This window comes from Hemitrygon akajei, chromosome 3, assembly GCF_048418815.1.
Source record: "Hemitrygon akajei chromosome 3, sHemAka1.3, whole genome shotgun sequence".
Taxonomy (NCBI): Eukaryota; Metazoa; Chordata; class Chondrichthyes; order Myliobatiformes; family Dasyatidae; genus Hemitrygon; species Hemitrygon akajei.
Genome location: NC_133126.1, coordinates 73,307,615 through 73,320,794, shown reverse-complemented (window position 1 = coordinate 73,320,794; position 13,180 = coordinate 73,307,615). Strand labels below are relative to the sequence as shown.

General features: G+C 36.2%; 1 protein-coding gene across 5 annotated transcripts in view; it reads left to right on the top strand.

The window, feature by feature from the left end:
* Nucleotides 1–13,180, top strand: part of fmn1 (formin 1) — a 381,596-nt gene that overhangs the window by 246,449 nt on the left and 121,967 nt on the right. For all 5 annotated transcript variants that reach the window (XR_012098266.1, XM_073040129.1, XM_073040128.1 and 2 more), the window contains 5 exons: nucleotides 419–507; nucleotides 3,041–3,170; nucleotides 3,914–4,060; nucleotides 9,052–9,111; nucleotides 11,489–11,609. Coding sequence is in view for 4 of the 5 variants with exons in the window: in XM_073040129.1 (XP_072896230.1) it covers nucleotides 419–507; nucleotides 3,041–3,170; nucleotides 3,914–4,060; nucleotides 9,052–9,111; nucleotides 11,489–11,609 (547 nt within the window). In the remaining variant the exon portion in view is untranslated. The remainder of the gene's footprint in view (nucleotides 1–418; nucleotides 508–3,040; nucleotides 3,171–3,913; nucleotides 4,061–9,051; nucleotides 9,112–11,488; nucleotides 11,610–13,180) is intronic.

Genomic DNA, 13,180 nt, shown 5'->3' with positions numbered 1-13,180 from the left:
TAATGCCACAATCCCTGTTTTTATAGGACATTACATCATGATGAATATCCAATTTAATGATTTTTGGACTTTGCTATTGCAATACACAAATAAGTTTATAATATCATTACTCTTTTGAATCTCTGGCTGTTCAGCTGATATGACACCACACAAAATTCTGGCTGGAAATGTAATTTTGGAATCACTAGAGTTTGGTCCATGGTTCAGAAGTAAGCATGCAGAATGTTATCGTATCATCAGATATATATCAATATTTTGTATTGATGACTTCTGGAAAATGCTGACAGTTTTAAGAGGATGTTTGATTACATTCCAGGTTTGAACATCAGCCACCTTTATCTTTAATTGATTTTTTATAGTGCTGTGCTGAAATAGTGCAATTTTTTGAATTAACATTTAATTGTTCTCTGCATTACAGAGGGCACAACCTGACGAGTTGGTGACCATATCCAAATATTACAAAAAATCAACAGAAGAAGAGATAAAGTTACTGGATAAACCAGAACAGTAAGGACTTTTTCTCTTGTTGTACTAGTTGAAATGGAAAAAGGGAAAAACAGTGCATCCAGATGGAAGCTTATTAGAAGAGGTGAAATAATGGTGAGAAAGATCAAAGGAGACAGAAATAAAAATGTAAAAGTTGGCCCTAGAATATATTCAGAAATCAGTGGAACCAATAGCATGAAAGTAGGGTAAATTGGAATCCATTGAGCTCTAACAGGAGAAGTCATCTGAAGGACAAAAGATCCAATATAAATGTTTCAGGAGGGTGACAGATGAAATAGACAAGCAGCAAAGAGTGTATGCTGGCCCCAATATCAAGGCTTACCTGCCTCAAAATGTGGTGGGTCTCACTGGCCTTCTTCACCCTGATGTACGGCTAGGTAATTAGGTATTTTTATTTTTTAAACAGTATCTCTGACAGTCAAAGAGATTGGAAAATCTAGTAAAATTGAAGTAAACATTGTTCTTAATAATTTGAAACTGGATGTAGTTAACTACATGTGTCATATATATAAATAAATAAAATCAAACTCATACAAGCAAAGTCATTTTTCACACTTTCAAGTTAACTGTCCCTAACTTCTTCATTTTCCCCCCACTAAGACTCTTCTTTAGAGCTGAATTCTAACAGTTTCCAAAGATCCAGCCAGACAGTATCGTGTACATCCGTTTTGTTGTGGATAAGGTTGCCAGCTCTCCAGTATTGCTCTTAAATCTCTAGAAATTACACATTATTCATCTGACCACAAGAGCTTTTATTTTTCATTTTATTTTCTACACTTGAATTATTGTAAACGTTTGGAAAATTGGGGCAGCTGCAGCATCAGTCACTTTCAAAAGGGAGCTGGAAAGAATGGGCTTGCAAGGTTTGGGGAGAAAGTGGGGCAATGGGACTGGTTGGATTTCCCTTCCACAAATCCAGTAAATATTCAACATGCTAAATGTGCAAGATGGGTGAAGTGATTAATCCCAAGGACTCTAGCCTCTCTGAAAGAACAGCAAAATCAAAGCAGGGTAGGAAAAGTAGGTAGCTCAATAAGAGTATATTTGGTATGAAGGTCAGCAAGTCCTCATAAGTGACTCCTTTTAAAATCTGTAATCCAGAAATTACAAGATATTTTGCTATAAACTTGATGCACCATCAATAACTCTCTGAGACGTGAGGCGAGATATTGGCTTTTATTGACTGGAAGAAAGAACAAGCAGTAATTGACCACCATACTACATCCTGGAGATTGAGGGCAGGGCTCAGGCCTCAATCGCCTTTATACCGGGGTCTGTGGGAGGAGCCATGGTCAGTGGGAGGAGCCACAGGAGCAGTCAGCGGGGGGGGGGGGGGGGGGGGGGCGTGTCCAGACAGGTATATGTAGTTCACCACAAAACTAGACTTGATTTTGACATTGTGCAGTGATAGTATGCTGGGACCAGGTCACCCATGGACTGAGTTAAGTAGTCTATATCAGATAAGCTGCATGAACTGATCACATGACACACAGCCCTCCTTGCAGAACAGGTTTCACTTTGTGGTGAGATTTTATTTTATTCTATTTAGAGATATAGCACAGTAACAGGCTAATGAGCCAGCACCACCCAATTGCATCCATGTGACTAATTGACCTACTAACTGTACTTCTTTGGAATATATGAGCAAACTGGATGCACCCAGAAGAAACCCATGCTGTCATGGGGAGAACGTGCAAACTCCTTACAGATGGCGACAGGATTGAACCTGGGTCTCTGGTGCTGTAACGATGTCATGCTAACCACTACAATACGTGCTGCCAGTGCTGAATTTAGGATTGGGATGATGAGTGGGTGGCAGGCCAGGAGGACTGAATGGCAGCACATTTTTGTGCTCCTGTTTCTTCTGATGCTAAACTCTGTTTATGATTGGCTATCATTGGCCTTCAGTTGGGTTGCTGAAGATCCAGAGATGCAAATAGTCACAAAGCAGACTGGGACAATGTGGAAATGCACTTGAATATTGAAATAAGGTCTGTGTTTATTTCAAGAGTACCCCAGGACCATTTAATGAAAGGGTTGACTAATAGTGTTTTAGTAATAGTAATAATAGTAAATTAATAGTAAATAGTAAATTAAAATTAAACTAATAGTAAATTAATTGTATGTGTAACACTAAGCAGTTACAACAATGTTAAGTTTAGTGCTGTTTCAATACAATAACAACACAGGATTCTGTATGAAATTCTCAGTATAATAGCTAATGCTAATATTAAACTTGACTTTTTGGCTGCCTGTTCAAGTAATAGAACAGCTTGAATTAATTAGAGTGCTGGCTGTTACCTTGTAGTTTAATTATCACTCCATCTCTCCCCTGCTGGATCATTTATTGTGGCTTTTTAAGACTTATAATGAACCTACTGGAAGTCAAATCAGAAGTGTTCTGTTAATATCTTCAAGAAAATATTATTTTCATTATTTTTATTTGTAGTGATTTCAAATTAATAGGTTTGTTTATTTGAAATGGATTAAATGGTTAAATCAGATTCATATTAACTTTGTTTTTTCCCAAAAGGTTCTTATATGAATTGTCACAGATTTCTAACTTCACTGAACGTGCAAATTGCATCATATTCCAATCTAACTTTATGGAAGGAATCTCCACGGTACGCCGCAAAGCAGAAAATATTCTCCGCCTAAGCAAGGTCTGATTCATTATATATTGCAACTTTGGTAGAATCAGTTTTGGGCACCACAGTAGCCAAGCAGTTAGGAGTTCAATTCTCGCACCTTTCGTTAAGGAGACTCTGTCTGCCCTCCACGTGCAATGCATGGGTTTTGCTGGGTGCTCTGGTTTCCTCCCACAGTCCAAAGATATACTGGGTAGGTTAATCGGTCATTGTAAGTTGTCCAGTAATTAGTTTGGGTTTAATTAGGGTTGTGAGGTTGCTGGGGCGGCGTGATTTGAAGGGCCTATACTTCATGCTTTTTCGCTAAATAAATAATAACAATGATCTGGGTGCCATTCATAGTCTCCTAAGATGTATTTTATTTGGTATTGATATTGGGAGGAGGTTGATAATGCCAGATCTAAATTTATTTTTATCTGTAGGTGCGGAAAAACTAGTTCTGTCCTGCAACCAACTTCTGTCCTGCAGACCTTGTTTCAACTATCTTTACAAATGATCTGTAAATGATTCACTTAAATAGTTTCATGGCATCTTTGTGAATATATTCTAGAATATCTAGTATTATGTTTCAAGTGAGTTGAATTTGCTCCAAAGTTTATAACAGCCATTGAGTTTATCTGTACTCTCAACGAGTTCCATTTTGGCTCCTCGACGAACCAGGAATAAGAATTGCAATATTGTTGGTTAACCTCCTATGATTCTGTTACTTGAATGTTTAAAAAGAGATTCACTCATTAACCAAGATATATTTTATGCAGAGCTTAAAAGACCAAGAAAGTGTGAAGATTGTGCTTGGTCTCATCCTAGCCTTTGGAAATCATATGAACGGTGGGAACAGGACTCGTGGCCAAGCAGATGGATTTGGCTTAGAAATTCTTCCAAAGTTAAAAGACGTCAAAAGCGCGGTATGTTTTAGCTGAATTCCAGTTGTTATGAATGATGAATAATTAATTCCTTACTAAGTTTGTAATGACAGATATAAAACTAAGTAGATGGAAATGTTGTATTATTCCTGCAAAGCTTAGTGTAATAGTAATTCCTTATAATGTCATTGGTGCAATTCCCTAACTTGCAACTATAATGAACTTGCTCATGTCCAATTGGTAGAGTGGCATGACGTCTACAACAACTCAGTGCCTTTCGTTAAGTAAAATAACTGCCTTTATCTATCATCTTGCTGTGATGCTGCGTGTAAACAAAGTCCATCAAGTATGTAGTAACTTTGTTACTTCGTTTATTTCCATGCATAAGTGATATAAGCAAATTTTCTGCTCATGCCTGTCTTACTGCAGCCTGTGAGTTGTCTATAGGACTTCCCACACACGTTTAAGCCTACTTGCCATCTGTGCAAAAATCTTGATTAGGTAGTTTTAGTAAATAAAACAATTAAATAAATCCTTTATTTTTGTAATGACATTCCCTTACTCAAGTTTGAGCAATTATTGTAATCTTAATGTGATGAGATAAGGAAATCCTTCCCCTCTACCCTTCTATCTATGAGCTGAAGCCTATGTGGCTTCACAAGTGTTGCTGAGGTCAGTCTGCTGATGACCCAATGATTGGCGTTTGGTAACTGATCAGAACATACTTCCCCAACTGTAGTATCCCTATGGCTGACAGAGTATGCCTTTCAGCTAAAACATTTTGTGCCATGAACATCGGAAGATACAGCTTTCACTTTGATCTAATACTGTCCTTTCTCCTGAACAGAGCAAATGGGGATAAGCTCCTTCCCCATCCTATCTGCTATTAGTGTCAGGTGTTCGATACAAATTTTAGAATTCACAAAGTCACATTTCTAAATAACATTCCAGGTGGTCAAATTAATTTTGATATTCACATCTGGGTTACCTCACTTCAATAGGGTTTCAAGTGGGAAGGTAGTTTGATTAGAATTGTATATCAGAATCAGATTTAATGTCGCCAGCATATGTCACAAAATTAGTTGACTGTGTGGCAGCAATATATAATAATAGAGAAAAAAACTGAATTATAGTAAGTATGTATATACAAACAAGCTGGAGGAACTCAGCAGGTCGGGCAGCATCCGTTGAAATGGTCCTGCTGAGTTCCTCCAGCTTGTTTGTACATGTTAACTTGACCACAGCATCTACAATGTACTTTGCGTTTGTTATGTATACAGTATGTATAGTTAATTAAATAATGCAAAAATAGAAGTAAAAAAATGTATTAAGGTAGTGTTCATGGATTCAATGTCCATTCAGAAATCAGATGGCAGATGTGAAGAAGCTGTTCCTGAATCATTGAGTGTGTGCCTTCTCGCTTTAGTACCTCCTTCCTGATGGTAACAAGGCATGACATGGGTGATAGGCATCCTTAATGATGGACGTCGCCTTTTTGAGGGATCACTCCTTGAAGGTGTCATGGATACTATGGAGGCTAGTGCTCTTGATATAGCTAACTAGGTTTACAACTCTCTGCAGCTTACTTTGATCCTGTGCAGTAGCTTCCCCCACCCCATCCCCATACAAGATGGCGATGCAGCCAGTCAGAATGCTATCCACTGTACATCTATAGAAATTCTCGATTGTTTTTCATAACGAACCAAATTTCCTCAAACTCCTAATGAAATATAGCCGCTGTCATGCCTTCTTTGCAGCTGCATTGATGTGTTGGGTCAAGGTTAGATCCTCAGAGGTATTGACACCCAGGAATTGAAATTGCTCACTCTTTCCACTTCTGATCCCTCTGTGAGGACTGGTGTATGTTCCCTCGTCTTACCCTTTCTGAAGTCCACAATCAGTTCTTTGATCTTACTGACGTTGAGTGCCAGGTCCATTTGCAATGGAGTTACATTTTAAATGGGAATACTAAATTTTAAAACATCATAAATCCTGTTTCATAAGTGAAGTGATAAGTGAAATTCTTCAGCGTTTTTCTGATGGTTTTCAACTAAGTAGTTTTAGACTTTCTGCATAGATATGTCTTGCAGGACAAAACTACCAGCGTGGAGCCTCTACTTTATGACAGTATGAATATTTTTGCCCTAGAGGTCAGATAGAAAATAAGCTCATAAGCAATCAAATCACACCCCTCTCTTACTCTCCTTTTTCTCTATATCCTCACAACTTGCACAGAGCTTTATTTCTTCCAGGTTGTGTTTGGATATGTAGCCATAAATGTAGCCATAGCCCTGTAATGTAGGTGCATTTAGTCATTTTCCCTGCAGGTTTTGCTCTGTGCTTTGCCCTTAATTTGTGATTTTTTTTCTAAAGTATGTTTCCTGTGGAAATAATAAATGGACCTTCTGGCTTTAGGATGGTTAGGATTAAAGAAGGTTAAAAGGTCAGCACACCATTGTGAGCCGAAGGGCCTGTACTGTGCTGAAATGTTCGATGTCCTATGTTCTAAGTAGCCATTTGACTCGTCTCTAATAGGAATTCACCCCTGTTTGTAAGCTGGTACATAATAAAATGCTTGCTGAATTAGGGTGCACATGAACTCTGTAGTGGGATAGAACTGCTGAAAAGTCAATACTGCCTCAACACTTTTTACATCCTGCAATCCTCGTTTTACTTTGCCTGTTACAATGCTAGTCACACTATTTAGACACCTTGTTGAAGCACAATGATTACAGCAAAGGATTTGTGCATTTGGGTGCAATAGTATTAAAGCATTGTTCACAGTAGTAAAATATGACGTATGCTAATAAATGTCAAAATTTGCTGAATCAACATATTGAAACTTCTATGGCAAAGTAAAAGAATAAAAGTGCAAAACTTCATAATATTGAATAATTCAGGAAGAGAAGATTTCAAACACTCTTTTACTTTTTATATTAAAAGATTTCATGACATCGGAAACAACATATTCTTTAGCTGAGATATTCATTTAAGCCTTAGCAGTGTAAAAAGAATATCAGGTGCAATGTGATTGACTTAAATACTTTGGAAATGACTTAAAGGTAATTTACTGAATAAGTATGTGGGACCAAGAGTATGTTTCTAATGTGTAAACTACAGAAATAATAAAAGGTCAATGCAAAATGCTTTGGCAGACCATTCTAATCTTACTGCAGTGGGATTTGAAAGAACCTTTAGAAATGATTTATAAGTTATTTTATGACTTTTACCAAAAGATTAAATTTAACAAGAATTCCAGAAATGTGTTTATAACTGGTTTTAATCACATTTAAACATTCAATATAAATAATTTTGTAAGCATGCAGCTTACTTATGTTGAGAAAGTTCACAAGCATTAACCAAATATTGTTTTTTGAAAGGTTTTGTTCATTCCATTCAGAGATGTAAGAAACCAGTGCCAAGTTATAATTAATTGCATTCACAGTTTTGTTAAATGACATATGGTTTAAAACAATGATAATATTGTAAGCTATTTGTCATTGTTAGCTAAAATAGAAAAAAATCAAATAGTTGTCTCAGATTAAAACCAGCTTTTATAGAAGTTAAAGGAAATAAGGTTTTTTTGTTCATTAATAATTTCATCAAACTTTAATAAAACAAGAAAATTACTGGTCAACTGTTTCAGGAGTACAAATATTCAAACACTTTGGGATTTTGTTACATATCATTGGTGAAGTTTAAAAGTTGTAAAATTCAGTGAAACAGACCAATTACACAGAGCCTTGCTTGTGATGGGCAAGATTAAGGCATGAGCCACATAGTTTTGTTACCGGGATTGCTGTGCATTTCAGTTCTGACTTGCAATTTATTGAGTCAGAAGAACCTTCAATGTGGAAATGTTTGAACCTGTTTTCTGAATTATCTCTGCATAGATAATGGTAATCCTAAAATTTGAACTTCTCAAGTTCAGGGAAATTTCTGCTACATAATTGCCATATTTTTCATATATTTTAGTATTTACAATGAGATTTTAGTTCACTGCTTCTCGTATCTTAATTCTTTTTGCTGCGTGTACTGAATTTTCAGCTCTGTATATGCCCATGCGTTTCTAATAATTCTCTGTTTAAATTGCACAAACTAAGCATGAGGAATAGGAATTCATAAGGAGAGCATAGCAGTATTTTATATTGTTATTCTGTGTTTAGTTGAAGTTATTAAGCAATTTACTTTAAACACTGTCAACCCTGAATGCTGGTTAATGTTGCTGTGGGCACCTGCTATAACTTTGGCAGATCTCTGTCAAGGGAATCAGAAGACCAGGGTGGGAGGTTAATAAGCTGCCATTTCACCTAAATCTATATGATGCCCATCAGATGTTCTGCCCAGCTCCTTCTATAATCCATACAGACAGCTAACACTGGGACCAAAGATGGGATATAGTGAATCTTGTTCCTTTAAAATATGTTACATCACTCACTCGGATACCTAGACTACACCATGCAAACTGACCAACCCACTAGTAATTCTGAAACCCTCCCATGAATTTAAGTCGAGACCTGGCTACCTGGCATTTTAAAATTTGTCATGTGAGTCTCGTTGCCACCTGTCAATTAAGCAATTGGATAATCTTTCACAGTTAACTGAAAGAGGAAGACAAGGTGCCCCGAGCTCAATGAAGACATTTAAGTTATGGACTTCTGGCCCCTTCAACTTTAGGAAGATCCATGGCAGAGATCTGTATGGTTTTCAGAGCTGCTAATTCCTTTGCTGAATTTATAGAGAGGGAGTTTGGATAAACACATACATTTGACATGATCTCAGTTTCTATGTTAGTTTATATTTTGTTAAATGGAAAAGTAGGCTAATTAAAATCTGGAGGAAATAATTATACTGGTGCCAGTTTGTTAAAAATGAAATACAGGGTTATTTCCTCTTTGCTTTTTCTAACTTAGAATAAAATATGGCTAGTGGTCATCCATTAGTCAATAGAAAATTAAAAGAGCACACAGATACTTTGTTTTGTATTTAATATTCAGAGTAATCATTTACAATAAATTATTTTTTCCTTTTAGGATAATCAGATCAGTCTTTTGGATTTTGTTGCATCATATTACTTGCACCATTTTGACAAGGTAATTAATGGACTTTTATTTGCATTTCTGTTACACAAACTTGCACATCTAAGTTAAACCAAATAGTTATTCAAATCAACTTCCCTTGGAATTTAACTTATTTACTATCATATTTTGTGAATATACTCTTGACAAAATTATCTGATTTTAAATCTATCAGAAAGACATGTTCATAAATATCAGTTTGTTTCAAATGTAAATTTAAAAGAAGATAAATTGTTTTGATATAGCTGTCATTATAAAAGTGATTTGATTTCTTTTGGGTTGATTTTCATTTAAACATTCATGACAAAGATTTTCCCTTCTTGCCGCACTTGCCTCCAGAATGTCTACATGTCTTTTATGGTCAAATTTAAAGGACATCTGCAGTTGATTTTTTTTCTCTCTCTTATCAGTTTTTAGCATTCATTTGGTTGAATATTTTCAGGGAACGAGAAGACGAGGGGTGGTAAAGCAGCAAATTTGTAGCTAAGTCAAATTTGAGAGATTAAGTCAATTTAAAAGAGGATGGATCAAATCTGCACCTTGAGACAATATCAAGCACCATTTCAACCCATTACCATTCTACAGATACAGAATATAAGAAACAACAATGAAGGGAAGGGAAATCTAAATGTGGGCAAGAATCTAGAGATATGAAGGATAACATCACTGAGATATTTTCTTCACGTTATAATCCCAGTAGGTCGACATTGTAGTGTGTTTATAAGGAAATGCAGTAATGTTTTAGTTAATTAATTTATTTATTTTATTGAGATACAGTGCTGAATAGGCCCTTCTGGCCTTTCGAGCCACACTGCCCTGCAATCCCCCAATTTAATCCTAGCCTAATCAACTTACAATAACCAATTAACCTACCAACTGCTACATCTTTGGACTGTGGGTGGAAACCAGAGCACACAGATGAAACACACGCAGTCATGGGTAGAATGTACAAATGCCTTACAGGCAGTGGCGGGAATTGAACTTGGGTCTCTAGTACTGTAAACCGTTGTGCCAACTACTGTACTACTGTGCCGCCCCAGTCAACATTTTGATAGACAAGAACTGATTAGGGATAGACAGCATGGCTTTCAGCTGTTTCCAACTTAATAACCGAATGTCATTGCTTTCACCAGCTCCATGGAGGATGGTAATTGAGTCCAGTTAACTTGATCATCATCAAGCTGTTGCACGCAAATGTGGACCTGGCAGTGTATTCATTTAAACAAAACAACTTCTGATCACCCTTGAAAATCAAAAGACGTGCAGTTGCTGGAAATTAGAAATAAAAGCAGGAGATGCTGGGGGAAAAGTTCAACAGGTCAAGCAACCTCTGTGGAAAAGAGTTAACATTTCAAGTTGGAGACTCTTTGGCCAAGAGCTTCTGTTTCTCTTTCCACTGGTATTGACGTATCTGTGTGCTTCCAGTATTGTCTGTTTTTACTGTGATCATCCTGGCATGTTGGCTTCTGTTAAGAGCTGCTGAAAGAACAATAAAAATTATGGTTGGTGCTTCGGAGGAAGCAGCTAATCAGGTTTTCATGCATTAAATCATCAACACTGATGAAGAGTGAACAAATATACTTGTTACCAAGTGCCCAGACTGCCATATCCACGTGCTATAATGCAGCTGCCTCATCAGGAGCACAAGGCACAATGAATTGTCTGGTCTATGTGGTAGTCAACAGATAAATGGAGTTATTTTCATGTTTCCCTGTGTATCTGGGTGCACATTACAGTTGACAGCCAGCTGTATTAACTATTTAGTTAATACAAATAGTTGTACTGGTGACACTGGAGGAAAATACACTACATCAATTGCTACTGCCGATTATTACAATATAAGCGACAACAGGAGGAAAGCAAATTAAAAGAGAAATAAAAACTAGGTAGCAGAGAAGTTGAGGAGGACAGTGGGTGGAACGAAGGAAACGTGAAATAATGTGGCTTCTTAGGGGCAGTTAAGCTCTTTTATCTACATAATCCAAGCTTGAAATTCAATATGATAAGGTGTGGGGGTCAAAGCTGAGAGTTCTGCTGACGACCGATTGCATAATACTATGTTCTTTCCATGAACTGATGAATAACTTCCAATACTAGACGTGTTTTAAATGGGTGTCTTTTACATCAGAAGCCATATATATCATGATTGCAGATAAAGTGGCATGAAAACAGATCCAAATAAATATTAAAATTGAAGCATTCATGTTTGAAACACAGGTTTGTAACACACTGAACCTGCTTCTGGAATTTTACCCAGAGAAACCCACTTCATTTCCATCAGGGTAGAATACCCACATACTTTCATGTGACATTAGTGAGGAAACTTGGGACTTAATCTTCACTGGTATCTGAACCAGATACTGTATTAATATTTTCTTTTCTCATGTAACAGGATGCAGGAACGGAAAAAAGTATATATCCTTTACCAGAACCCCAGGAATTACTGCGAGCTTCACAAGTTAAGTTTGAGGATCTCACGAAGGATCTCAGGAAGTTGAAAAAAGACCTTGAAGGTATTGAAGCTTTCAAATATATGAAATAGTTGTTTTGAATTCAGGCTGGATTAAACATGATAATTTCCAGGAGTATAACATTCCCTGTTTATTTGCACCTAACTGTGTTGTCAGATCAAAACAAATTACATAAATTACATACATAATTGAGAACGAAGAAATAAAGGAACAGAGAATTACACCTGCAAATCCCTTGTTATTTTTTGGTCCAATTACATCTTTGATCAAAAGAATAATTTTGCCCTTTCAGTAGAGTATAAGTTAATTTTTGCAAGTTGTTCTTTTCCAAATAGAGTTTAAATGATATCTACCATTTTGGACACAATCATATTTATGGTAATTTGTAGCAATTTTTGAAATAACTTTCAAATTACCTTCACTAAAAATTGCACTAAAATTCACTAAAAATATGTAACCCTGAATGTAATTTTAAGACATTGGGCATGTATGTGTGAAATAGAGACTGTTAAAAATTTGCATTGGACTCTAAAAGTTGTGAATTTGCCATGCAGGTATTTACAGCCTTAAGATTTAATTTTCATTCTTAAGTTTATAACTTTCCTTAAACCCTAATTGTATCCAAAGAATACCACTAATTTATCTTGACTTTGTAATTGGGATATGCTCATGAAATTGATGGAAATTTTAGGATTAAAGTGACATTAGCAAATTGGGTGTACAAATAGATTTAAGTTCTCAATGACACCATTGTGATCATAAATTAGAGTATTAAAATATTGTTATGACCATTGCTTTGAATGAGATGTGATGATGATGATGAAAATTAGCAAATCAAAACTAAAATTAGAAATATTTGTTCACATGTAATGACTTATCATCTTTTAAGCCAGTGAATGTTTTTGAGTTAGCTCACTTATGAAGCAGCATGTGTAGAAAAATAAGGATAGTGTCAGTCAAAAAACACATTTATGTAGATCCCAAAGCAAAGTACTGAGAAAGTATCAGTTGTTGTTTGTTCAACCCCAGATCACTGAAGTACTCTTGTCATCTCTCATCCCTTGGCTCTCATAGAACCCTTGCCCTGCCCTCTGTATTAGTAGTTTGTGCAGAAACATGATCTGTGTTTGATCTCCTCTCCTCTGTCAGCAGGTTTCCAGCATTAAGTCGAGCTACTGTGTCTTTCAGACCTACATGTGTGCTACAATAAATTATTATCCAAAGAGATAAATGGGTATAATTGATAAAATGCTTTACCTTTTGGTAAAATGCATTTTTTTTTGCTTTAAATTAATTTTAATGGTTTGAAAGTATAATGGTTGCCTTTACAAAATTCAATCAAATTAGACTGAAAAATGCAAATGTTTTAATTGGCAATATGAAGCTATTTGTATACATGTCATGTTCTGTAAAGAACCTTAAATTATACCAGATTTAAGTTTAGTTTAGTGTACTATTTTCACATTTTACAGTCATTTTAATTTATTGTGGCTATTAAAAGGTTGTGGCTGCTGGCAAAATATCAGTGAAAGTTTAAAGCTAAACCAGATGTGATTAGAGACTGACTCCCAAGAAGCATCAGGCTCAACTATCCAGACAGACCCACTGGCTTC